Source organism: Nymphaea colorata, chromosome 8 (assembly GCF_008831285.2).
Source record: "Nymphaea colorata isolate Beijing-Zhang1983 chromosome 8, ASM883128v2, whole genome shotgun sequence".
NCBI classification, from domain to species: domain Eukaryota; kingdom Viridiplantae; phylum Streptophyta; class Magnoliopsida; order Nymphaeales; family Nymphaeaceae; genus Nymphaea; species Nymphaea colorata.
In genome coordinates this window covers 19,666,107-19,693,292 of record NC_045145.1, presented here as the reverse complement: position 1 = coordinate 19,693,292, position 27,186 = coordinate 19,666,107, and the positions used below count along the sequence as shown (strand labels likewise).

Genomic DNA, 27,186 nt, shown 5'->3' with positions numbered 1-27,186 from the left:
AGGCCTTCATATTCCCATTTAAAGGTTTTTGGATGTCTATGTTTTGCATCAAATCTAATGCCCAAATCTAAATTTGATTGTAGAGCTAGTCGTTGTGTGTTTTTAGGCTATGCTGTTGGACAAAAAGCTTATAGAGTCTTAGATCTAGAAACCAAAAAAATGTTTTTTGTGAGACTAAATTTCCTTTCAAAAATGTTCAAATAGGTTTGCAGTCCCCTGTAATACCTCTACCTGTAGAAGAAATCCCTCTTGGAAAAACTGGTTCTAGTGAGAAGGAGCCAAGTCGAGATGAAGAAACTGATAAGTATCAAAACCTGCAATTTTCTGAACCACTTCAAGTTGAAATTACCCAATTTGAAAGTCTAGAAAAATCTCATGATCATCAAGAATCAATTTCTCAGTCAGAAAATAATATCTGTGAACAACATTTTGTCCATAAGCCTTCTTCTATTCTAAGACGTTCAACCAGAAAACCTAAACCATGTGTACTCTTGAGAGAATTTTATTGTGGAGCCGCTCTCACAAGGCACCTGGTTCAACGTCAACTGAAGAAAGGTCATTGTCCAGGTACCCTCTATCCAAAACTCTCTCATTTGATCATTTCTCACCTGCTCACAAATCCTTTCTCTTGAATATATCACAATATGTCGAGCCAACATCCTATATTGAAGCCAAACAGGATCCTCACTAGATTGAGGCTATGCAAGCAGAGATTAAGGCTTTAGAAGAAAATCACACATGGTCATTGGTCAGTTCTCCAAGTGAAGTTGAACCAATTGGCTGCAAATGAGTTTATAAAATTAAATACAATGCCAATGGACATGTGGAGAAGTTCAAGGCGCGATTGGTAGCTCAAGGTTTTTCTCAAGTTGAAGGGATTGATTTTCATGAAACGTATGCCCCTATGGCCAAACTCGTGACAATGCGTTGTCTTCTTGCTGTTGCTGCTAAACGTAGGTGGCATTTACATCAGATGGATGTATATAATGCTTTTCTAAATGGCGATCTAGATGAGGATATATATATGAAACTGCCACCAGGTTATGGAGATCAAGGTGAAACATGTGTTTGAAAGCTACATAAATCAATTTATGGGCTGAAGCAAGCCCCACGAAATTGGTTTGCAAAGCTATCAAGAGCTATCACATCGTTTGGTTTTTTGCAGTCAAAATGTGACTATTACTTATTTACACTCTCAAGCAAGGAGAATTTTATAGCAGTGCTTGTTTATGTCGATGATTTAATCATTGCAGGAGATAATTTGCAAAAGATTGAAAGTTTTAAGAGATATTTGTGTCAGTAATTTCGAATGAACGACCTTGGGAAATTGAAATATTTCCTCGGTTTAGAATTATCTCAATCAGAAAAAGGAATTTTTTTGTCACAAAGAAAATATACATGTCATATTTTGGATGAAGTGGGTTTAATAAATTCAAGACCCATTGAAGTGCCTATGGAGCCTAGATTAAATCTCTCCACATCAGATGGCAAGGAGTTGAAAGATCACTCTGTTTACCGCAGGTTAGCTGGTCGGTTAACCTATTTGACAATTTCAAGACCAGATATAATGTAACATGCAAAGTCCATCTACTGCACATTATACTGCTGCTTTGAAGGTTCTGCACTACTTGAAAAATAATCTAGGACAGGGTCTGTTCTTCCCTGTAAATTCAGATTTTAGGCTTATAGCTTACGCAGATGCAGATTGGGAAGGTTGCAGAGACACTAGGAAATCAATAACCGGCTATTGTGTGTTTTTAGGAGAAAGCTTGGTTTCTTGGAAAACCAAAAACAACCAATTATGTCTCGATTATCGAGCTTTAGCAAATACTTCTTGTGAGATACTCTGGCTCAAAAATCTATTGGCTGACTTTTAGGTAAAACATACAGCTGCAGTTCCTCTTTGATGTGATAATAAATCAGCATTACAAATGACTGTTAATCCAGTCTAACATGAGAGAATTAAACAAGTAGAATCAGACTATCATATGATTCATGATCTTGTAAAAAATGGAACAATTATTACTAGGTATGTGCCTTCACAGCTTCAAATTGCAGATTTGTTCACTAAGGCAGTGTCCAAAGAAGTATTTCAAAGACTAAAACCCAAACTGAGCATATGTAATTTACATGCTCCAGTTTGAGAAGGGTGTGTGAAAGGTTAATGCAGTAATTTCATTGTATGGTTCATGGTAGGTCACAACGATGCCTTTTCTGTTATAAGCTCCCATCAGGGCTGTTACGCTCAGCAGGAAATATCTCAATGTGAAAGAAGAGAAGGGCAATTCTGTTACATAAGAATGCTCTAGACTATTCGAGAATGTGGAATTGTGATTCGATAAATTTGATTTATTTTTTTCTTGTTTTCTTGCGATGTGCTCCCTTATTGTAACTATAAATAAGTGTTGAGTATTGAATTGATTAGTTGTGTCCCTACACTGTATGCTATTCTTTCTACCCTTTCTCTGTAGCATAGCTCTGTTTCTATACACCCTCAACTTTCTCATCCGGCACCTTGGGCTTCGACAACAACCTTCCCTTCGTTTGAAGGGGGATAACATCATAAAAGTCTCTACCAAATCAGGAGAAAATAAATCTCCACCAACTCAGCATATCACAGTGCATGAGGATAAGACAATAATGCATGGAGATAATGTCTTATTTGACAAAAAAAAAGGAAGCAAATCGTGGTATTCAAAGGAAAGACTGTTGATCTAGTAAAACCAGATAAAAGAAGAAAAACTTAGCGGCTGTTGTAACAGATTGAGCTCATGCATGAAACCACTTGAGAAAGAAAACCAATCCTCAAGAATATAATGATTATGATCGTAGATAGTGGAAAATTTTACGTTAAAATCTCTTTATTTCGTTTTTATTATCTTTTCATTTGTAAGATAGACAGACAAAATTGAAATGAAATCATAAAAACTAGTGGGGAGAAGTCACAAAGAACTAAAAAATGGGTAAAGAAAAGATGCGAATAGCATAAAAGTATGGACGTCGCTTTGCAGGATCGTATCAGGTAGAGGGGAGAGATTTTGAGAAAGTACTTTCAAAGCATCACGGATCCCCTCACTAACACTTGGGGATGGAACGACATACGGCGCCGACGATCGGCGGATTCGTGGTCAGGATCAATGTCCAGTGACAGAAAAAAAAAAAAAGGAGAGGTTTGAGAATTAACACCCCAAAAGCAGATGCCCCACATCGCTTTTACCGGCAAGCGTGACAGTGAGGAACTCACTAAAAGCTTCTTTTATCTTTCTCCGCCTTTTAAAGTTTGTCGTCATCCACTCTAATTCCGTCTATTGTGCTTCTTCTTCTGATGTATGACGTTAGTGGTGAACGACATTCCCTAGCATCCGACTTCATCTCTACTTTTCTTCATGTATCCTTTAACACTCGCCATCGTTTCCTTTTTATTCAAAGCGGGTTATGTACGACGCCGAAGTCCCCTAAGTTTTTTGTAAGTCAATATAGTCATAACTAGGTTAATTTAAAAAAGATAACTTTTTGTAGAGACAAAAAAAAAAAAGGAAAGAAAAAACTAAGATTTTGGAATTCGGTAAATCTCAAACCAAATGATTTGTGTCAGTTTGTGTGTGCGTATAGTTATGACCAACATAGGAGCAAAAAAATGTCTTCATTTTTTTTCATTCATGTTATTATCTCATCCTCATGTCAATACATTATCTCATATTTTTATCATTATCTCACACTCATTATTTTATATTGTTGTCATTATCGTATACATTTATTGTTATTTCATACTTTAGAATTATAAGATAATGACAGAGATATGAAATAATGAAAAACTTAAAAATATTCAATGTGCACCTGTAATATTAGGCGATTGAAGTATATTTAGGGTCCACTCCTCAACATATGTTCATTGCGTACAGGAGGTGGTGTACAAAACTCGCTCTCTTCTTTATTAACGCAAGAAATCAAGAAATCTCTCTCTCTCTCTCTCTTTCCACAAGCACACCATTGCCCAAAAGCCATTACGTAAAAGATATATCTTATTTACTAGAGATAGGTAGACATGTCAAAATATCAGGAGTGGTTCTAGAGAGAGACAAAAGGGGTTGTTTTTGGTAGACATTGACCAGTCAAGAGTTACAGTAGTAAGATCGCATGCACATGCGTGTGCAAATGAAGTGATGGTCAAGTACGTGAAGAAGCAATTTCGGGTCTGCAAGAGCACTCTGGCAGAGCTTCCATGGACGCCACCTCGATTGAGAAACCATCTCCATTTGTAAGCTTATCAGCCTTTTCTCCAACTCCTGCTGCTGCTTCGGGGTCTGCCGGTAACATAAGGATGTGGTCCATGCTTTTACCCCACAAGACAAAATACAGTCCAACAATAATTACAACTCCACCAATTATCCTGAAAAGCAAAAGAAACCCAGCCGCTTCATGAGTATGCAACAAGCTAGCAATCTGCGCATTTAATGTGAAAAACAAGTTTGACTGCATTTAGCATATATGACTAATTCCTTAGAGTAGAAATACTTTTAGTGTTCATGAAGTTGATCATGTATTTTAACTATTATCCAATTGGACATTTGTTCTTGGGACTCTGATTAGTCCATAAGTTAACACCTGCAGAAGAATATTAAAGAAAGAAATGGTGTTAGCTGCAGGTTTTGCCCCACTTAATCCGTGTAATTGGCAAAATACTGCTCAAACATAATTGCGCAGTATTATCCATGAACCAAGTGTGTTAAGCACAGGAAAACACGCAGCTAGTAACTTCCTCGATTCAGTGACCAATTAACAGAAGTTTAGAAAATAAACAAAGAAAGACTTCGAGTATAGTGAAAGCAGAAGAAAATCCATACTCGCCCATGTAGATTGGTTCGTGAATTATAGGAGAGGACATGATGACTTGGAATACCATGCTGAGAGGGCTAAAAGCTGTAGCAAAAACAGGACCCCTCTGTTCCATCACCAGCCCTTGCACGTAGTACGATACCCCCGAGCACACCACTCCCTGCCATGAACATTTACACAATCTTATGAGCAAAACCAGCATAAAGAAGATGATGGTAAAGAAAAAAAGAAATCTCTATGCATGTAACTAGTAAAGATTAACAGAACTCCAGTCGGATACTTTTATCACTTTCCTGTTGGTTACATTATTAATTGCTTATTGGTATCTTGGTTTGGATCTGTTTTTTTTTTTCCTGTATGAGAAGGAGATTCATGGAATTGATTGGTACCGAGTAGACAACAGTGAGGAGCTTGTTGTCCCAACCCAAGGCCCAGACAGAAGAAGGAGAGTGGCGCTCCATCACCAGCGCTACAACAGCGCCCTGCAGCGTGCCGATGAAGCATATCATTGTGGTGAGGGTGAGCTGAGCCGGATACCTCGTTAGAGTGTAGGCCTAAAAGGGAAGAGAGCGCGTGTTATTTTCCACAGAAAAAACTCTGTCTCTGCACAAAAACATCTTTCCTTTTCTCAAATTCTCTTAGACATGCACAACTAGGTAGGACACCTGCAACACGAAGAGGGCAGCCCAGGCGAGGCAAGAAATGATGATCATGATGGAGCCCTTCACAAATTCTGTGCCCACATACTCAGTGCTAGACGATGATCCAGATGCGTGGTGACTGGACGACCACACCATGTCCAAAATGGGTCCTTTGTACAGAGTCATCACCATTGCTCCAGCCACTGTCACTAGTGTCCCCACCACCTTAGCTTGGCTCCTTACCTTCTTTATATTCACGATCTCCATCCTGTACAAGTATGAGAGATAGAGAAAGAGAGAGAGTAAATATCAAACACATAAAAGATACTACTACCAAACAAAAATGTTGAAGTGTAGAAGGTTCACCTGCATAACAAGGCCATAACAAAGGCCATGGCCGGAGTGACGTTGCACATGGCGGACGTGAATGTGGTCGTCGTGTACTTCATTCCCAAATAATACAAATTCTGGTCTATCACAGGTCTGCCAGCATAGATACGCACCAAAGAAGAGAAACCATGTCTCAGCTAGTCTTCCAAAAGTATAAATAGTGAAGAGATCTGTTTCGGAATAGACAAAAGGTCTTTGAATGAGCACTTACCCCAAGAGCCCGAGCACAAACATCTGCAAAAATATAGAAAACGTAATCTTCGGCCTCCCTTTCCTGTTGAAGATCACTTGAACAGAGTTAGATATTTTTCTTAATCATCTGCAAAACAACGGGAGTTATTTTGGACATTCTCTTCACCAATGATCTTTCCAGACATCGCCAAAAGTTTTATCGACGTTGCTTTCTCCATTTTTCGGCCGTTTGTAAAATACATATTTTGTTTTATAGTGCAATTTTTGTTCGACGTGCTCTAGTTGCAGGCAAACATTCGGGTGAGCGGTGATCAAAATCTAGACCTGCTCTCTGACATATAAACCAATAACCAAGCTATTGCGTATTCAGTAGATGACTCATATGTCCCATACTAATCAATAATATCACCAACCTGCTGATAGTGCATGCGCCCATTAGCGGCACACTTTAACAATACTACCGTCATCAGATTCTTCTCTCTGTCTCTCTTATATATATATATATATATATATCATCTACTACCTAAGCTAGTATGATCACGTGCCCAAAATGAAACAACAGCCTCATCAGTATGAAGAAATTAAAAAAGCTTTTCTATGCAGCAAAAATATAACTAGGAAACTCATATTTCTAGTTTTCATGTCGCGCATGGACATAAATACACGTTGATGTTTGCTTTATTGCCTTGAGTGCCAGCAACCCGTTATCCTGTTTTGGCTTTCCAAAAAATGGGACACACAGCGTGGACCAGGACGGCTCATGTTTGCTTCGGTCTATTCCTGGCAGGAAGGCAGTTTTTGTCCCATGCATGCATGGAGGATGAGACCACTCTATGGCTACACGTTTGATACCTTCGCATCTTATATCTTAGTTTATTGTGGATCTTAAAACCATAGATTTGTGGTCAGCCCCTCCCTTCTCGGACCACAAATCCGTTTTTCACAAGATAACACAGATTTGAGATCCTCGGTTGAAAAATCTACTGCTTGTTTAAGCTGCGGACTAAACCTAACAATCAAACACAGCTTATAAGATTTGTTTAAGGAGCGGTAATTGGAACAGAAAGTAGATAGTATGCACTCAGAAAGGCACCTTTCTAAGACGATAGCGAATGGGGCCATGACAAGCGCCGCCACGGCGTGCCGGTACACCACAAGCGTGTAGTTACTCAGGCCTTGCTTGAAGGAGACGACGGAGATGATGTTCATCCCAGCGTAGCCTATCTGCAGCGCAGTCATCCCTACGTGGGGCATCGACCCTTTGAGGAATGCAGAGACAGAGCCCCATGCCCTCCCACCTGCCATCTGATCTTCTCCTATACAAACTAATTAAACCCCCACAGTTTGCTCGTACTACTCTGTATCTCCTCACAGTGTTGAAGACTCATAAAGCAAGCTCCCTTATATAGGAGGCGATGGGGGGGCCTTTGCCTCATTTTTTTTAGTCATCAACCCCTAGATAAAGGGATTCCACTACCATTTCAATAATTGGCCGGAAGTTCATCACGTCACTGTATGCAAATTAACAAATAGATAAAGGAATCCGAGTCAGGAAGAAGGATGAATATATGAAATTTCTTGAATGAATATCAAGGAAGTACAAAGGAAAAGTAAAAGGAATGAAATTTACTTAATGAGAGGCACTACAACAATATTGACAATTCCCAACGGCTCCTAGAATGGAGGGGGGAAATAACGACTAGTCGTCGGTGATTAAACTGCCAATGGCTTTTGGGTCACCGGTAAAAGTTTTGTGGGGACTTCTTTTACTTTCCAATTGTAACAGATAAGGTATTCTGATTTTTTAAAAAGTATATATATTTTTTAAAATGTTTTTGAAAACCGTGGGCAATAAAATTGACCTCCTACTGCCGGTGGTCAGGAACACCAGTTTCGATCGCCACTCCATCACCTCGTTGGCGAGAGCACCTGTCATGAATAATAATATACTATTATTGCCAAACAGTTTTTAACACTTTGTTATTGTCCTATCAACCTTATAAAAAAAAAGAGATAAGTACATAAAACACTAGAACAAGTGTTTTTGTGAATCTACTCTAATTTATGAATTAGATTCACAAGATAATGACAAAGTATTCTTGTTGGGAAACAAACTTTTACCGACACAAAAAGATGCCAGTGACACAAAAAATGCTAGTAACGATAGACCTTCAATGATGGCTTTTTTTTCCTTTGAAAACGTCACTAAAGGTTTATCTCCCAGTGATGTTTTCTGAAAAAACTGCTTGTTCTCAAGACATTTTGCTGTGTCTTTACTGACGTTCTTTTTCTTCAATAAAGACTTTTAAGAATCATATCTGATCTACGCGCACATTATCTCAACTTTTAGGTAATTGGGCATCAAGCTTGCACTAATTTGTGCATGCAGTTAGTTTTTTGAGAGAAATATATGTATATATATATATATATATATATGAATAAGAATCACATCTTATTCATTATAGTAATGGCAAGGATAAAACCAAAGTACCTTCTCTTGCTGACCAGCTCTTTAAGGTGTAGTGTAGATAGTTGGGCTGGTGAAAGCACAATCAATTCTTTTAGGCACTACTTTTTTGGACTATAAAAAGTGGATGCACTAACCCTAAGGTGATTTCAACCTTTTGTTAAATTGATTTAGATTATTAAGGAAACCATGGTACAGGGTCCAAGGATATATGAATGTTTTCAGAATTAAGATGAAAAAAGATGCTATCATATATCCATTTTCCACCCTTGCTTTTATATGCATCCACTTGTTAAAATGTTAAGTGAATACATCATCCTTTTGCTGGTGATCAGCATGCCAAACTAATAACCTTGGACTCTCTAATTTGCTGAAAAAGGGAGAAGTGAAGGAGCCTGTGGTAGGAATTCAATGGAGAACCAACAAGCCTTTATTTATGTTTTTTGTATTTTTGCGAAAAAAAGCAAAGCATGTCCTTTAATTCGTACCCAAATTATTTTCAAAATAAGGATAAAAATGCCATTCCTTTCAGTCAAAGTTCGCACTTTCTGGTCCAGGCCATAGTACAAATCTATGTGGTAAAGCACTAAGCACAATTTACCTTTATATTTCTTGAATTTTCAAACTAATGCTGATAATAATGCAGAAAAATTAAAACGTTTTACAACAAAAAGTCTCTCTTTCCAGTCTTGCATGTTTCATGTGTATAACTTTTTTTTTTTTAATAAACAGGAACGAATTCAAAATCGCCACAAGAAATTCCAGAGAGAATGAGATCTCAGAAGGATACGAAGATTGTAGCTCGCGTTTGACTGGCTGGCTACATCATGAACTTTTGCTTTGCTCAGAAAGCGAAATTTGGGTGGCCAAGTATTCGAAAAGGAACCTGACCAGTGGTTGTGCCATAGACGCAAATAGAAACTTTAGTGTGCCATTATTGGCTCTTTGCAAAAGGGATTCGATCCTTTTTCTCTTTTGACAGATACTGGAGGAGCCCTGTGCATGATCCGCCATTGTTAAAACCATGCTTATAACTAAGCACTAAGCACTACATGGTAGTGCTAAGGATAATCATGCTTCATTTTCTTTAACCACCTCATCGAAACGATGTACTCCCCACTGTATGTTCATGCCACCCATTGTTGTATTGGACACAGGCACCAGCTACTGCGCTAAGCAGAATCACATGACAGTACAATAATACACTGAGAGAGACGAAAGATAGACAAGACTGAGTGGTTGATGACGCTTCTTGTGGCCATGGCATGCCCGCCATGAGGGTAGCAGAAAAATGGCGTTGAGACAAGCTTTTCATAAAGGAAAACAACAAAAGAAGGGTTCAGAGTGGTGAGCGAGCTTACACTTGGCTTAGACTAATAAGTACTGCAAGAGTTCTGAAAGATTCGCCAGCTTGGCCCTTCGCCTAATGGAGTCCTTAATGACCGGAAATAGTTTAACTTTTCAAAAGGCGCCTTGTTTCCCCTTTCTGGTGATCATCCACGATTTCTTTTGCAGAAAAATAGTTCGGTTAATAATTAACCAAAGATTATGCCTGTTTGGCACGCTGAGTAAGTTTATAAAATTTGCCTTAGAGGGAGATATCAATTATCAAGGCAAAGTTTCCATCTTTATCTGTAAAGCAAACTTAGTAAAATAAATACAAAGTGCATGATTCAGGCACAAGGAATTCCTTTTTCCTTTTGAGATGATTAGGAATCCACCAAGATCCGGCTCCACCCTGCAGCACTTAACCTAGACGAAATATGCCACTTAAGGATTAATAATCGCTTTGATCTAACTAGAGCAGTCTAATCCATTCCGATATGCGACTAATAGAAAAATAAGAATATAAAGATGATCAGTGTTTTTATCATTGGTTCACACTTCTTTTTCTTATTGTTTTTCTCTCATAAACCATTTTTCTACTTCAAATGGAGGGTCCTATTAGATAGCTGGATTGCGAGAGTCATCATTCACTGCAATCCGACCTTATCGATATGATTTAAAGAGTAATTTGGTGTAATGTATTTGTTAAATACTAATGATTTTTGTTAATTAAAGATGGGCCTAATAGAAGACCACCATCTTGAGAAGATTTTTCAAACTAATACGACCATTTTGAGAATTTCCCAACAGAGATTTGCAGCAACTTTGCTATTTCCTCGACGCACAAAACATATTGTCTTCCATTCTCATTATATAACATGTGGACGCAAGAACTCTTTCTCTCTACATCTCTCCCTCATGCACAAATGGAGACGCATCTCTTAATAGCCCGAAAAGGAATCCTTCACATCATCTTTATTATATATGTTGATAATGGGAAACATCATCTTTTGTACACCTATAATACAGTACCAGGTGCATGGTACCCATGTGAGTGAGACCGTCGGCAACACGCATTACTTACAAAGACACAAAATAAAGCATACCCACACACACATGGACCACTCACCAGCAGTTGACAGATTGAGCTAGGAGCACCAAACCTTCTCACACACACATATGCACACAGACTAAGTTTTGATCTGGTTGAATAAGATTACTACTTAGCAGCATATGAAGAATCCGCTTCAGCTCTGCAGTCACAGTTAGGCAGCGCCGCCACCGGCGGCACCTCCATGAGATCTCCATCTCCGGTGGCGCCGCTCGACTTGCCAGCCTTGGCCGAGGCTGCCAATGCCTCGGGGTCAGGCTCATTCTCACCTGCTGCTGGCATAACGGGTCGCACGTACTCCATGCTTTTGCCCCACAGCACAACATACAGCCCAACCACTATGACAACTCCACCGATTATCCTGAAATTAGAAACGGAATATGTCTTCAACAATGTGACATATATATGAAAACCAAATCCATCTTTTAAGTACTTAAACCCTAAACCCTTAGAACTCTGTCATGTCATTGCGTCACACACACTCTTTCAACCACGCAATAAAAAGATGTTGATTTGATGCCTACTGCCTAACTCCATTTATATAGAATCCAACTTCTTTCATAGTGGGCATGACACCAATGAAAGGACAGAAAATAAGAGGAGCTGCAGGATGAGTCGGAGAGCACATGTATTTCGTTACATAAAAGATACAAATTAATTAAGAAAAAGCACAACGGATAGGAAGAATATATGCATACGTATATTAAAAAGAGGAGAATAAGAAGTGTGGGTACCCTCCCAAGAAGATGGGCTCGTGGAGGATGGGGGAGGACATGGCCACTTGAATGACGAGAAAGAGAGGGCTGAAGGCGGTGGCGAAGACGGGGCCCCTCTGTTTCATCACGAGACCCTGCACGTAATACGTCACCCCAGAGCACACCGTCCCCTGTTCATGCATACACACACAACGCATTCCAGTAAAAGCAAATGCATCGGCAGATCTCAAGGAATTAAGAAAATCAATCAGCCGGAAATTTGCAATCACAAGTATAATATGCAGATCAATGTGGCCATAGGGGAGGTGCTAGAAAATTCTCTTGCTTTAAAAATTTTAAATTTTTAAGGATCACTAATATGTAAATGAGATAAACTAATAAAAAAATGTCAATATGAAAATAAGAAATTTCATGTGGACAATTCCAACAGGTATCCCACTCCTTCCTCCGCCCCCGTGTGATCTTTTATTGGGCAATAGAGCCTTCTATGCATGGGAGTACTATACGTTAATAAAAATTCATTTACACATTATGTTTTAGTTCTCAAAAAGATGATCATGATCTGATTATGGATGTTGTTCCTAAATTCAACATCCCATGTTTCTTAAGATAAAAACATTGTGTTCTTGAAACATGTATTATAAGAATATATGCTCTACAAGCGATGACTCTCATTGTATTTGAATCTTAGTCACATGCAAGTCAAAAATGATTTTTCCATGGCGGTAAAGCGAACTGTTTATGATGCCTGAAAATATATTATTTGTAAAATATTGTTCGTTTCTGAAAAAAAGCATGCATTTATCATAATTATATATGTAAACGACAAAACTAATGAAAAAAACCAAATCGACAAGAATACCCGATCGTTTTTAAATCAGATCACACAGTTGGTGTAGCTAATATATTTTTCAGTGTGAGAGGTAGTTCTTCAATTAACGAAATGTAAGAAAAAAATACAAATAGGCTTCTAACACCTAAAAATTAAATGATTAAACATCTCTCCTAAAACACACTCTTCTCTTGTCCAACAAAATTAAATCCCCAAGGAGGATATTTTTACACAAATGAATTAACGCTTTCTGTAAAAGGACAACTGTCTTGAAAATTTCTCACAAAAGGGGTATACATGTTTATTTGTTATTTACTCAAATATGAAGTGTCTTTCTGTATTTTAAAGAAAAAAATACATGATGGTTTATATATACTCATTTTAAAACTGCATTCCAGAATTTTTCATATTTTGATATATTTTACCAATTTTGATATATTTTATTAATTTTGATTTTTTTAAAATTTTAAGTGAGTGGACATTCTATCAACTAGAAGAAAGCAAACACTCTACCCAACCTCTCATACCCTTAGGGTACAAGGTTGATCTATGTTTTTTAAGATGTCGCCCCAACACATTTTAATTTGTGTGTGTGACTTTTTTTTGCAACACAGAAAATTGATATCTCAGATATTTAAAACAGAAACTAGCCACCTACCATCATCTACCATGTCCATTGTGCAGCTCCCTTAAGGATGATTTTTTTTTTCATAAAAAATTATAATACATGCTCAGCAGGTAGGTGATCAAGCATTACCAGACTTTCTTTGAGAAGGTACGAAGATTTATGAAATTAAGTGATAATACTATAGCTTCTGTGTTATATGAAAATTTCTTTAGTAAATTTTCCTATTGTAGAGTTGAGCTTCGGGTTGGCACAAAGCTCAACAAAGTTGGGCTCAGGCAGGTCCAAAGCCCTTACCTTATCGGCAACACAAGCCCAACATGCTTAGTTATTGGGTCAGGCTCGACTGCCAACTTCATGCCTATTGGGCACTTTGTTCCATGTCTATGATCTATCCTTATTTAAAATCCTTAACATTTTAGTTTTTAATATTTCAAAAACCCTCAACAACATGCCAAACATTTCTAATGGACCCATAGTAACGTGCTAAGAATTTCCAAGGAGCCATCAACAACGCGTCAAGAATTTTTAAATGAGACAGCTACCAGCATATTTTATATATATATATATATAAAGATGAGTGTTAAATATGTATCAGGCCCAATCGGGTCTCCAATAGCCGATTCTGGTTAGCCTGGCCCAACAATTTTCCATCATCATGTACTGGAATACCCCGGCAATACCTATCCTTACTCAAGTGGGTGACTGGGAGAAGTTTTGAGACAATTGTACCATGTCCGCCGGAGGTGGGTGGACCCGGTACTTTTTATGATAGGTTTTCCACAGTGGTGGAGCTACATGTCTCTTAAAAAAAATTTATTTTTAAATGGGCATCTTTGACATTTATTCTTATATTATATATATATATATATATATATATATATATATATATATATATATATATATATATATAAAAGTGCCCCACTAAATATGATATTTAAGAATATTTTTAAAGGAGTGTCCCAATTTTTCTGGCTACGCTTTAAGTAGTGAGGCATGAGCTTATAGAGTGATGAAATATATATCATCTGCCTCATTTGCTTTGATGTTAATTAATGAAGGTGGGGAGAAATTTTTCGGAAGTCACAGGGCTATGCGACAAGGCGACCCAATATATCTACTGCTTTCTGTGATGGTGATAGAAGCATTATCAAGAAGATTAAAGGTGGGAACTGCTATTAGCAGAATTAAGATTCCAAGGTTTAGAGGTCATGGCAGTATTGGGCCACGACTCTTTTTCGACGATGATATTGTCCCTTTCAGCAATGGAGACGCTTCCTCAATATGCAGCAAGTGTCAAGTGAATTTGAATCCAAGGCAAGGATTTAAAAAAAAAAAAAAGAAAAAACTACACAGAAATCTAAGTTCTATGGGAAGTTTTGTTATTCATACTGAGAAGGACTGCGCAGTAAAATCATGAACAAGTAATTAGGTTGGCAAAGACATTTTCTTTCCTAAGCCAAACTTGTTAAGTTGAATCTATAGGCATTCTAAGAAGTGAAGCCCTTTTCTAAGTTTTCTTTTCTAACTATGAATGGGCGGGCAGCCTCTAATGTTGTTGGGGCATGATTTATTTCTTTGTTAGCCTCATTATTTTGTGCTCATCTTTCATTGTTTTGGAATAAATGAGGAAGAAGATCTCCCAGCAGAGTTGCATGGGAAGTGATGACAGTGGGTACCGAGTAGACGGCCGTGAGGAGCTTGTTGTCCCAGCCCAAAGCCCAAGCGGAGGCACCAGCACGGCGCTCCATCACCAGCGTCAGCACTGCCGCCTGCACCGTCCCGATGAAGCATATCAACGCCGTCAGCGACAGCGGAGCCGAATACCTCTTGAGAGTGAAGGCCTGGAAAAAACCTCAAAAAAATTAGAAAAAAAAAACCCCACAAGATAAACAAAAATTATGATAAAATATTAAGTTTTATCCTACCAAATTAAGCATAAAAGGGTATGTATGCGTCGATGCTGATATATGTTACTTGTTTGAATTAATATTCTCTGATGTAATTAGCGACATTAAGCAAAAGTAGTATACAAGATAATGTGAAAAGCAAGTATGGGCACCTGAAGGACAAAGAAAGCGGCCCACGAGAAGCAAGCAGAGATGACCATGATGCCACCCTTCACCCAATCGGTGTCGGCGTCGCCGGAAGTGCCGCCGTCTCTGGTGGCGGGGCCGGTGGGTCCTAATTGACTTTGACGGCGCTGCCCCGACCACAAGCTGTCGACCATGGGACCCCTGTAGAGGGTCATGACCATCGCCCCCGCCAGCGTGACCGCCGTCCCTATGATCTTGGCTTGGCTCCTCAACTTCTTTATTTCCACCGTCTCCATCCTGTTAATGTACCGTTAATTTCACCCAGGCAGCAATTAAAGCCACGCTAGTCACACAAACCAACAAAGATACACATTATATGAGTAATTGGTAGGTCACAAGCCACTGTGTCAGGAACACAAACCAGACTGCATAAATGCAACTATTGAGGTCCTTCTTTTTTTTGGCTGGCCATATACATACGATCTCAAGAATAACAAATAATAAGTTCACCATTTTTTTTTAATTTAGTTGTATTTTGATAATAGATAAAATTGAAAGGCTCATATAACATCAAAATTTTGATCGGGTGAACCCCATTTTTGGTAAAAACAACTTAAACTAAAGCATGTTTTATATCAAATTAGTCTTTATAAACATATTAAGATGTTGTTATTTTATTTAAAATACTTTTAAAGAGTATGGTTTTTTTTCCTGACCTAACAGTATATATATATATATATAATGAATGATGGTTCTGCTATCTAAAGTCGCCCAACCATCTCATCAAAACCATTTATTTAAAACAAATAGATAGTTGAAAGAAAAAGAAGGAGAAAAATTTTTAAAGACAAGAATGTCTATCACTTTTATTTTATTTTTTTACCATCCATCATATTAGGTCAGACAGCTTTGGTTAGATTGTTAGAAGCCAATAAAAAGGTGGAGTTATATATATATATATAATGCTGTACATTTACATATATGACATTATTCAAAAAGACCATCTATGAAATCCATTATTTAATGAGGAAGTGAAAGGTGAACTGATTCAACTCCCCTTTAAGTTATTTGAATCTGAACAGTTTGCATCCTTATCAGGAAAGGGGCCGCGATCACCAAGAGCAGGGAAACAAAAAAAATATGTATATGCGCACGGCAAGTCATATATGGTTACGTACTCAAGTATTTATCTTTTATATTACTGAAGGAACAGTAACTTTACTTTTTCGGTGTGCACCCTTAAATATATATACAAGCCCGCATGTTGATCTTCAGAAAAGAGTGGCCAACATAAATAGAATGAATCTTTTGGAGAAGTTATATGCACTGCACCTGCATAAGACGGCCATTACGAAGGCCAAGGCCGGAAGAACGTTGCACATGGCTGATGCAAACGTCGTTGATGTGTACTTCATTCCAGCATAGTACAGATTCTGGTCTATCACGGGCCTACATTGTTACATCCACAAGCCAAAGAGAAAAATAAACGCATCATGCCTTGAATGAGCATCCAATGGGCCCGTATTGATGGCTCAATGAGAAAAGAGTCATGAGTTTAGGTGAATACGTACCCAAGCAGCCCAAGTGCGAACATTTGTAAAAAGATGCTGAGAGTAATCTTGGGTCTCACTTTCCTGCCTCAAATTTAATTTGCACACAGAGTTAATATTGGACAAAATTTTAACATGCAGTGTAATTTAGAGAGTGCACATATGCTATCATTCTAAAGTTTGACATCATATATACATAGATACACACACACATATATATACTCCCACAATGTGGGGGCACATATGATGTTATGTATAAGAACTGAAATCCTTTCCCCATTTTGAGTAACATCTAAGCACAGCTGTTCGATGCATTAAACACATTGTTCGATACATTTACATAAGGCAGTATGCTATTGAGGCCGGAGTAATTCTCTGCAAACCTAAGCAAAGATATCCACAAATTTTATATACATACATACATATATATATATATGTGTGTGTGTGTGTGTGTGTATGTGATTGAAGTGATTGAATTTAAGACCCTCAAGTTGATGAAGCTTAATTATGAGTTGAATACTAGTGGGGTGCTGTATTGGCATACTTTGGTAAGGAATCTGCCTAACAGCAACTTGTTGGATAAAAATATATAAATGCAATTTGTGAAAAAACAATTGCACAATAATGTTGGACGCATGTGAGTGTGTGAGAGAGAGGAAGGGGCAGTATAAGAGAGAGAGCCTCTTCATGCATATATGGCTGAGGATGAACGGCTGAAGTTAACTGGCTTTTATTTCAGCCGTTCAAGATAGCAGCTACATATCTTTAATAATTATTTAGATGGTTTTGTTCAAATCAGGCCAGAGTATGTATTAGAAATGGTCATATATAGCTTTCAGCGTTTTGTGAAGTGGCCAAAAACAAACAGTTCTTTTTGGTACTATAACTTGATAATTTTCCATCAAACTAGTCCAATCAAGAATAGATAAACCAAGAAATAGCTGCGACATTTTACTTCACGATTTAACAAGGGCTCTTGTAAATCAATATGCATTACGAGGAGCGAGCTATTGCATACATTTTCAAGCGAGAAATTATTTCTCCCAGTTGCCTTCCCATTTGGTCCTCAACGCCCATGTTCATACAAAAGCATGAAGCTTGCGTGCACTTCCTCTCCAATCTAAAGCACTATTTGCTTGTGATCACTTTCAAATGAAAAGAAGCTTTTCTTAACAGTTTTAAATATTCGTCCACTGAGTTGCCCATAGAAAACACTGATCATGAAAAGCTATAAACTTCTCCTTCTTTCTAGTTATAAATTATATCAAAACACATCAATCGATCGAGATTCAATGATGTAGTAACAATAAGTCATTGATCAATGCACCTGCTCTAAAAATTGAAGCAGATTCATGAAACACTGTTTAAGCTAGTAGATATATGGAACATTAACATGTTACTGTTCCTGAACGGCCTTACATGAATATTTTGTTCCATGGAGATGGTTTAATTTTGCAACATGGGCACATGCCAGGCATGCAAGAAGCACCACAAGTAGTTTACCTTTCCAGAACAATGGCGAAGGGGGCCATAACAAGAGTTGCAACAGCATGCCTATATACCACAAGCGTGTAATGGCTCATTCCCTGCTTCAATGAAATTATGGTGATGATATTCAATCCTGCATACCCAACCTGCACAGAGATCATGGCAATGTATGCCATCATCCCGCCCATGAATGCTGAACCAAGAGACCTCCATGCTCTTCCTCCACTTCCCATAATGGACATAATGAGTACTTAGTCAAAAAATCGGTGAAAATTCTCTATGAATGATGCAGAAATGGGAGAGAATCATGCTCTTATATAGTGATAATAAGACCCCCAATGCTGTGTGTATCTTTATATATTCCTATCAAATCGGAATACATGTATGCGCAGACTCCACTACTTCTCCCACTTGAGTCCCAAGTTCATGGGCTATCAGACCCAAAACCATGGTGATATGTTTGTAAAATATAGCAGTCCACTTCAGTGAAGTGGAAACAGACCTGGATGTTTCAGAAGGTACAAAAACTCAGTGCTTGATGATGTATTCTTGTGTATGACTTGCTGTTAAGAGAACTCTGGATAAAGGAGGGGAAGATTAATAAACCATGAAGCCTATAACATTTTGGGGTTGCACCATTAGTTAAACAATTCCCTTTTTCCATTCTTATTTTTCTTTCTCAGTGATGGGGAGCCCCGGAAGACTGGGCTAATGGACAAGTCGATCGGCCACTTACGAAAAAGTTTATATTATTTTTAGATGAGGTCTGGCCACTAAATGGGACACCACCATGAGAAAGTTAGATTATGCACCGAGTGGCAGGACTGGGACTTGATACAGGGACTTCAACTTGTTACATTTTTGAGCGAGAAGGAAGAGTATTTCATCTTATCGCTCAAAAGAGGGTTGAAGTTTTATCCTCCCAAGGTATAGGGTTTGCTTTTGGTGTCTCAAAGTGTCACTTCTACTGTACTTCAATGTGCATATTAATAGTCCTTTTGCATTACAAAGGTTAACATCCCAAGAATTCGAAATAACAACTGGCAGTCTACCTGCTCCCGTCCCAATCATTGCGTCAACCCCCTCGGGGACAACTCGACACCTTTCATGTTGTTGATAAGCTCGATTGCATGTTGGATCAGATATAAAGTATCACAACAGGAAGATTATATCCCCTTTAATATCAATTATCACATAAACCACCATGAGCTTACTGTTGCTTAGTAGGCGTTAGGTGGAATTTTTTCCTTTTTGCTTAACAATTCTCTACGCTTTCTCTTTAACTAATTGAGGCTTATGGATAGGCATTCAACTTTCCATATTCCATTTACTGGTATTTTAAGAATATTGTTATACTCATCTGTTGTGGAGCATCAACACATTGACAATGCCAAATTTTGACTATTTTTCTAAAAATAAGCTTCTGCACAAGGAAATCTCCGATTCTGATCACGAACCTAGAATTGCTCATTGAATAAGGTTGGATACTTAATGCATTTAATAACAAATCAATAGCTCATATTGCCAACTGTTTGCATTTTTTCTAAGAAAAAAAGAGAACAGCAACTAAAAAGGTTTGCTTAATTAGGTCATAGTTACTGTACGAAGTTAAGAAGCTGGTGTGGCTTTATATATTGATAGCTTTTTAAGTTTTGAGGTGCAAATTAACTAATTTGCTCACAAGGGCTAACCCCACATTAGGCCTCTGTGCTAGAATCTTTTAATTTGGCCAAGATTATGTGGAATGGAAGTATGGACTCAATTTCATGGAGCCATGCATCTGTACTCCAACTGCTACACAAAGAAGATAAGCCAGATGATAGAATGAGATCACTTCACTTGGGATGTAGAAGATCACAGACTCACAGTATGAGCAATTGGGCAGATTTAAATGTGTGCATATGAATTCATGTGATATTTCATCATACATAATGATCAGACTCATGAAATGCCAAAAAACTCGTGCCACAGGTGGTGTAACAAAGACGCCCGGAAGCTTCTCGACAACTTATCAGTTACCTTGAAGTGGTCAGATGATAAGAAAAGGAGTCCGACAGTGGTGTTCATGTTAAAGTTAGGCCCAAACCCTGTCCCTCTCTTTCTTGTCTTAGTCTCCTTTTAAGGTTCATGTTAAAGTTAAGCTCAAGTCTTCCGTGATCGAATGGTTATTTTTTTAATCTTGTGTCAGTTAAAAAATGTTGCAAAAGATACATTTGCGATGGCTAATTATTTGCCATAGTTTTTATTGATGAAATGTATTTTTTGCAATAGTTTTTAGTGACACAAAATAAAAAATTAATCATCCGGTCACAAAGATGGCGAGTTGATTTCAATATATATATATATATATATATATATATATTATAATTTTGTTAGATGTTGCCGAATCACTAAAATTTATGATGGTATAGTGACATTCAGTAAGGTCTGGTACAACGAAAAAGACGATTGTAGTCCTGACCTTTTCAATTTTGATTATCCAGCAGCTATATGACATGTAGAAGTGTGTGTATAGTATACATATGAGCTAAAACCTTGGCTTCACCCCCTCTACTTGTCCTCGTTATATTAAAACAGATCTTTTCTTAATACAAAAAAATATGATGAATATTTCGAATATAGATCTTAAAGATCATATAAAATCCTTAATTTGATGAACTATAAATCCAGTATGAATGTTTTGTCACATCAGCAAAAACACCAATATCAAATTTAATTTTCTTTGTATATATTCAAACTTTATATTTATATGCCATTCAAAAGTTACGGGTGTCAATGTAAAATTTCAAAGGAAAGAAGATCTTAAAAATGTTTTTGATACAAAAGAAAGATATATACCGCTCTTATCCCCAAAACACGTTTCTCTGCCTTTGGTAGCCACGCTAACGAAAAAGGACTTCTTTTGGGCCGGCCATGAAATTACCGATCAAACTGTAACATCAGTCAACCGAATGGGAATCTACTTTCCCCTTCTCGCTAGAGTGAGCACAAAGTGAAGCGCCGCACTCACTGCTCACCCTCCGATCATCTCCTTCCTCCAAAGCACCTTTCCCTTTCCATGGACCACCTCCTCTCTCAATTCTCTCTCCTCTCAGACGAGGCGCTCACGGACAAGAACTTCGACCCCAAGAGGGTGGAGGACCTCATGGCCGCCTTCGAGCAGGAGGCCATGGCGTCGTGGGCAGCCATGGAGGCTGAAGCGGACGAGATGGCCAGAGAGGCGGAGGCGTCGCTGAGGGCAGCCGAGGCCCAATTTGAAAGCCTGATAGCCCAGTCCATGATGGAGTTGGAAAGCCTGGGCCGCCTGCATGGATCGGCCATGGCGGAAATGAGGAGCCTGGTGAACGGAGCGGAGGCGGCCAGGAAGATGGGGAAGTACATGATGAGTGCCCCTAGTGCTGCATCAAGGAAGTACGCGGATGCTGCTGTCGCCTCTAGCGCCACGGTGAAATCTGCGTGGGTTGGTGGCGACGCCAGGCAGAGTGGCAGGATCCACCCTAACTGAAGGGAAGAACATAGCACCTATCTAAACAGAGACATAGATCTCCTGTGTGTTCTGTAGCAATTCCTGTAATCGTGGTTTCATGATTAACTTTGTATGTCATGAGATTACAGAATCTGAATGTTTTAGTTCTGAAGCGTTGAGAATCGAATAAATCAAGAGTGGTCTAGAGTTGCAATTTCTATCTAAGAAGATAAAAGACTGTTTGGTAACTCTAAAATCCACAATGGGTAATATATCCTTTGCTGCCACGAGAGGGGAGGAGGGAGAGATAGCTGCTTTAAGCACCACTTTCATCTTCGTCTTGCAAGCGTATCTCTTGCTTATTTACTTGGTGAATCTTCATTGATGCTACCTTATCTCCCCATGGTGCACCTGGCTACTACGCTAAAACAAAGTGTCAGAACGCTTGGCGACTTCATGCTGCTTCAGTGGTATATCATATTTATAAGCTCCGCTAGCAACGAGATGTCTTTTCCTTGTCAGCCCTCACAATTCGACCATTTTAGATTTTGTGATTCGATGAATGGTACCAAGATAATCGTTGGAAAAAGCATTCACTCGCCGAAGCATTCAGAGACGTGCTTTTGCAGATGGACAAAGATCACAATAATTACCTAATTTAAATAGATAAATGCAGGAATTCTGTACAATCTCCTAGGAGGAGACAAATATGAAGGATTTGGAAGCTTCATTCTTCATCATTGTCATAGTCCTCTTCTTCTTCTGGATCTGTTTTCTTGTTTAGAAGCAAAAGTTGTGCCGGCTCTATGCCCATATTAGCCATATCGTAGAAAGGCCAGCCCATGTACTCATTATTTGCTTCCACCTTATTCTCAAGCGGCTGCCGAACTTCCTTAGATCCAACACCGTCATTGGTACCCCCTGTGACTGCCACGCTATTGGCACATCCTGTATTTTCTTTTCCTTCAACTTGGTCCTCCGGTTTGTCTGTTTTAATAGCCTGTTCATCATTATCATCAGAACACATGCCCAAGTCGTCTTCATACTTCTGGATTTTTACACCTTCCTCGCTTAACCTGCTGCCGCGAGCTCCTCTTCCTCTTCCTCTTCCTCTTCCTCTGCCCCTTCCACGCCCTCCTCTTCCGACATGATGATGCATCATTACCTGCCATTGAGATTTTATTTTCGTTTTGAGCACTGTCAGTACTATTTTCAGTGGTAAAGGAAGCGTTTCTGTTGGGAAAAATTTTACCGCCTTTGCACGCTTCCCGTCTTCCATGGTGCCACAGTCTCCGTTAGTTAATACTTTTCTGTCCAATTAGAAATTAACCGTTTGCTTGCTTATTCTATGGAAGTTTGATGCACAAATAAAAAATCAAGAAATCAAATTACCTTCTTCTGATGCCATTTCTTTCAACGCCCATAGGATATGAACCACCAATATCAGGGACTTTGTTCACACTTTCCCTCAAGAAATCAAATGCACTGTACGTATGAATGCAGTGCTTTCTAACCATGCGTTAGAAAACCAAAATTTATTAGCAGTTGCATATTGAATCAGTGAGCTGAACGAGTTCAACAACTATAGAGTTCAAAACCAATTTCATAGAATCCTTGATGAAGAAGACAAGACACACAAAACAGCATATCACGGCCTGAAACACGAGGTCTAGGTGATGCATCTCGCGCAGATAAAATTCAACCCTTCAATTAATTCTACATATTATAGCTAAACACCTAAAACTACCTCCGTTTTCCTTTTAAACCGTGTAATAAGTTCCTTCATATCTTGACTAACTTTCTGATGTCAGCTATACACCATGATTCTAGCAAAGAACAAGATTTAAGACAACCTAGATCCTTCGGTTGTTAATCAACTTTGGCAGCATCCAGTCTTAACATTCTCCTAATCTGAAAGTTATGGCCATTTGCATCCGGCATTCATGCCTAATCTATATTTTCTTAAAGTGAAACAGACAAACAGAAGTCACAAAAAGAGTATATTCACTAGTTCTTCTATTTTTCTTTCTCCGTCCACAGTGCAGGCTTTTCTAGTCAGGATATTATAAACCCCATGACTTGCCCTAAAATAAGCGTGTTTTCACATTTAAATAACTATAAAATACGTGGGAAAAGATGTAAAAGAATATTTGAAAAAATGAGCGCTCGGTACAGCGGAAGGATTTTAACTTACAGGTGAGAAGAACTCACTGTCCTGGCTCCTCGTTGCAGTGTTATTTCATATGTCCTATCACAAAGATCTTGCAGGAATAACTCTAATGCTTTTGCTGAAAGCAATATGCATGAATCAGATAACTGCTCAAACCAGAATAGTGAAGACTACAACGGAAGCTTTTACAGGAAAGACGCCAAATATCTTACTACAAGTATTAGAAACAGAAAACCAACAAGCAACAAATATCATGAATTATTTTCCCAATGTTTCAGGTCAAATAGCGGTGAATTGCCCACGTCTCCTTCACCAAACTAATCTGATTTGCCAAGTACAATTTCCACCAATGTTGTATAATCAGCCTATGATAAATGTACCTCCCCAATCTAATAGATAGGAAAGGCTTTTATACCATTATAGAGCTAACATGTGCATAGATGGCAGATGCATGAATGAGATGCACCTGAACGTGTGGTAACAAAGAAAATTACATTCACTCATGTCCCAACTTCATTTCCAGACAGTAAACCTTTTTTTAGTGATGGACAACTTGTTAACCACTAGTCATGTCCCCATATTAAGAGTGACATAGATCAGGGCACCCCTTACGGCCTTACCAGTTAATAAAGTCATTGCTTGCTAGTATAATTACATGAAGCATCAGAACATATAAAATCACCCCCCGAGCAGAAATACACTCAAGGTACACAGCATTAAATTCCACCATAATTTACTTTTACAAAAGCAAGAGTTCATATGATTCTCACAATCCAGACAAAGCATGTGTATTCAGATATTGCACGCTTAAGAATCACAGAACCAGCTTTTTTATTTTTCTGAATCCAAACTACTACAACCGCAACAGTTTGTTTTTCGCATGCCTATCCTAGGCAAGGGAGAAAACAGGTAAGTGGTAACACATCCAACATAGGGCAAGGTTCTTACGCTTGTATATGGTGCATGTAATTTAGATGCAGTTACAACCTTATCCTGTGAATCATCATATGGTCGAGTTTTTGATAACTTACACACTAAGATAGGCACCGCAAGTGCAATCTTCCCAACATCCTCGTCAGCTTGCATTATCTTCTTAATTCGCGACTGTGGAAAGGACAAGTACAATACAAACTTCTTAAACCCAGCACTAGGACTTAGCACAGAAATGCAAAAATAAAAAACGATAATAATAATTGCCCAATGACTTCTCATAAAAAAACATGTTATTTATAAATAATAGTATTTAAGGTCTCTTTATCGGTATACATGCATTGGCCGCTCGCAAAGACGAACTTTTATATTCTACTTATCTTTTTATTATTTTAATTAATTTAAACATTTTTACCTATTTGTTAAACGTAAAAAAAAAAAAGAAAAATATACCTATTCATCCTCCAGCCTAAATTTTTTGTTCCGCTGTCTGAGTGATTCACGTCTACCGACAACGACAACGGTATTGAGGCATGCCCTATCTTGTCTATCCGAAGACGAATACAAAAGAAAACCCTTTCGTTGTAAAAGCTTATCAGACACTTGGATCATGATCCGTATGATAGGTAGTCTTTGCCAACACAAATTCAAATCTCGCAGCCTGATTACTGATGAACATTCACTTTCACAATCTTCACGGATTACAGCATGAGGCTCTTCCAGTGCGAGGAATTCCATTTTATCGTTCTTTTTTATGTCGAGGAACCTTTCAAGGTGTCCGGGGCAGCCCCCACCAAACTTTGAGAGAAAACACAGGAACGGGACTTAACCCCAGTCGATCCTTCACATTCTCTGACCGTCAATCTTCATCAGATACACAAAGGTCGCCAGCGAGTAAATCCATCAGTGATCTCAGAAATATAGAACAGTCTAAACTCGTAAGGGTGAGTCTGTAACGACAACCGCTCGTCGACTCTCCCACAGGTTTCCGGGAGCTACCCATCTAAGCCTGCAAGGGTTGTTGAGAAAGAAGTCTACATAGAACACGAACTGGCGAAGAAGAAACTCATTTTCAGTCCTTTCATCCATTTCGTGAAAGGACGGCACGACCTCATGATACAGCGGATCTGTTGAGAACTAGCACACAGCATACTACTACGATCAATTTGGATCGGAGAGGACTCCCTATATCGACATGCACATTTTCGTTCCTCTTTCCCCAAAAACACGGCTTGTTCGCACGTTTCTAGGCCCATCTCTCTATTGATTCTCGCAGATTGATGTAAAATTAGCTCAAAGATAATGGAAGACCAGAAATTTCTCGCAGCCAAAACACTACAGTAGATATGTATAAGGACTTAAAATCATCTTTCGCGAATTCGTTAACCTTTCCGATTCAACGCGTAGAAAATATCGACAAAAGTAGACCAGCAAGATTTTGTTCAGAAAATGGAAAGAGATCACCGTTCCGTTAACTTAGCAAACAACTCATGCACCACATGACACTCTAGTTTCTTGACCATCAAATTTGAGGAAAGAAAAACAACAAACAAGAGATAGAAATAAGACCCATTTTGAAATTAAGAAAGGGGAAAAGTTTGGGATCTCAACTTCAAGTCTGAAAAAAAAAAAAAACAGAGAAGAATCCGATGGAGGGGATCATACCGCAGGGAAACGAGTGCCGAGCTTTTTCCTCATCTTGCTTCCTTCGATCCCTTCTTCCTCGTCACCAACCCTTCCTCATAGAGAGACAGACAGACACAGGAGGGGAGAGAGAGATCCGGATCTCGGAGATGGCGTTTGACCTTCAGAAACTCGCAGTGTCGCCATTACTCACACGAAATTCCATCTCTGTCCCTCCCCGATAATGGCGGGACGGTAGTTGCCTTCAATCCTATCTACTTCTTCCTTTTCCCCTTTTTTTCCCTATTTCCTAAGGGCGTTTGATCCTGATCTACTCTCTTTCTATTAGAACATGGCGGAGAATGCCCGCCACTTTCGTCCAAAAAATACGCATCGATCGCGTTCTCTTGAAAGCCCTCCCGGAGGATATGCTCACCAAAATCCAAATAGCTCACTTTCAGGGGGGCTCAGCATCTTCAGCTCACAAAAGCATACAAATTCAGAAACCATTACAGCAGAAACTTTCGTTTTAGTCCAAAATAGGTTCAAGGCCCCCTCAGAATCGACGACCGTTTTTATTCTTAGAAGCTAAAAAGTTCAATCATGGCAAATAAAATGCCCATCCTATTTTTTGTTGCATGACAGCGACCAAATCAATTTCAACCAAAAAAATAGTGGATAAAATTTCATATTTTTTTATATTTTTTGAAACAAGGGGCTTGGAATTTATGTTGGAAACTTAACATTGAAAGTGACATCTATTTAGAGTTACAATTATCAAAGTGGT

The 27,186-nt window shown here is 38.7% G+C and overlaps 4 protein-coding genes across 6 annotated transcripts; 1 reads left to right on the top strand and 3 right to left on the bottom strand.

The window, feature by feature from the left end:
• Positions 1 to 4,004: 4,004 nt before the first annotated feature.
• LOC116258348 (WAT1-related protein At5g07050-like) lies at positions 4,005 to 7,453 on the bottom strand. Its single transcript, XM_031635459.2, has 7 exons — positions 7,153 to 7,453; positions 6,079 to 6,141; positions 5,844 to 5,960; positions 5,502 to 5,745; positions 5,226 to 5,390; positions 4,845 to 4,996; positions 4,005 to 4,390 (listed from the first exon to the last, which is right to left on the bottom strand). Exons 1-7 carry the CDS (start codon positions 7,362 to 7,364, stop codon positions 4,168 to 4,170), a joined length of 1,176 nt encoding a protein of 391 aa, XP_031491319.1. The 5' UTR covers positions 7,365 to 7,453; the 3' UTR covers positions 4,005 to 4,167.
• A 3,352-nt stretch (positions 7,454 to 10,805) lies between these two features.
• Positions 10,806 to 18,512, bottom strand: LOC116258380 (WAT1-related protein At5g07050-like). The gene is made up of 7 exons (XM_031635507.1): positions 18,226 to 18,512; positions 16,744 to 16,806; positions 16,505 to 16,621; positions 15,199 to 15,469; positions 14,816 to 14,980; positions 11,698 to 11,849; positions 10,806 to 11,324 (listed from the first exon to the last, which is right to left on the bottom strand). The coding sequence occupies exons 1-7, from the start codon at positions 18,450 to 18,452 to the stop codon at positions 11,072 to 11,074; spliced, it is 1,248 nt and encodes a 415-aa protein (XP_031491367.1). The 5' UTR covers positions 18,453 to 18,512; the 3' UTR covers positions 10,806 to 11,071.
• A 2,660-nt stretch (positions 18,513 to 21,172) lies between these two features.
• On the top strand, positions 21,173 to 21,894 carry LOC116258382 (uncharacterized). The gene has a single exon (XM_031635512.2). It carries the CDS (start codon positions 21,269 to 21,271, stop codon positions 21,713 to 21,715), a length of 447 nt encoding a protein of 148 aa, XP_031491372.1. The 5' UTR covers positions 21,173 to 21,268; the 3' UTR covers positions 21,716 to 21,894.
• Positions 21,895 to 22,316: 422 nt separating this feature from the next.
• LOC116258381 (uncharacterized) lies at positions 22,317 to 26,985 on the bottom strand. 3 transcript variants are annotated; one of them, XM_031635509.2, is made up of 6 exons: positions 26,442 to 26,970; positions 24,878 to 24,950; positions 23,871 to 23,964; positions 23,069 to 23,185; positions 22,929 to 22,986; positions 22,317 to 22,841 (listed from the first exon to the last, which is right to left on the bottom strand). In XM_031635509.2, the coding sequence occupies exons 1-6, from the start codon at positions 26,472 to 26,474 to the stop codon at positions 22,404 to 22,406; spliced, it is 813 nt and encodes a 270-aa protein (XP_031491369.1). In that variant the 5' UTR covers positions 26,475 to 26,970; the 3' UTR covers positions 22,317 to 22,403. The 3 variants fall into 3 exon arrangements, with proteins under 3 accessions (XP_031491369.1, XP_031491368.1, XP_049934955.1); XM_031635508.2 differs by having other exon boundaries at positions 22,317 to 22,986; positions 26,442 to 26,978; XM_050078998.1 differs by having other exon boundaries at positions 22,317 to 22,986; positions 23,069 to 23,924; positions 26,442 to 26,985.
• Between the last annotated feature and the right edge of the window lie 201 nt (positions 26,986 to 27,186).

Excerpts from the sequence above, each read along its gene's own strand:
- LOC116258382 (XM_031635512.2), top strand. The coding sequence starts at position 21,269 with ATGGACCACCTCCTCTCTCAATTCTCTCTCCTCTCAGACGAGGCGCTC.
- LOC116258380 (XM_031635507.1), bottom strand. The coding sequence starts at position 18,452 with ATGTCCATTATGGGAAGTGGAGGAAGAGCATGGAGGTCTCTTGGTTCA. Across the intron at positions 16,807-18,225 it reads TTCGCCATTGTTCTGGAAAG|GAAAGTGAGACCCAAGATTA; the intron begins GTAAACTACTTG and ends AATTTGAGGCAG. Across the intron at positions 11,325-11,697 it reads GAGCCCATCTTCTTGGGAGG|GATAATCGGTGGAGTTGTCA; the intron begins GTACCCACACTT and ends TTCTAATTTCAG.
- LOC116258381 (XM_031635508.2), bottom strand. The coding sequence starts at position 26,474 with ATGAGGAAAAAGCTCGGCACTCGTTTCCCTGCG. Across the intron at positions 23,186-23,870 it reads ACAGTGAGTTCTTCTCACCT|AAAGCACTGCATTCATACGT; the intron begins GTAAGTTAAAAT and ends ACGCATGGTTAG. Across the intron at positions 22,987-23,068 it reads AGAAATGGCATCAGAAGAAG|AAAAGTATTAACTAACGGAG; the intron begins GTAATTTGATTT and ends CTAATTGGACAG.
- LOC116258348 (XM_031635459.2), bottom strand. The coding sequence starts at position 7,364 with ATGGCAGGTGGGAGGGCATGGGGCTCTGTCTCTGCATTCCTCAAAGGG. Across the intron at positions 5,746-5,843 it reads GTTATGGCCTTGTTATGCAG|GATGGAGATCGTGAATATAA; the intron begins GTGAACCTTCTA and ends ATACTTGTACAG. Across the intron at positions 4,997-5,225 it reads TCCTCACTGTTGTCTACTCG|GGAGTGGTGTGCTCGGGGGT; the intron begins GTACCAATCAAT and ends TGTTCATGGCAG.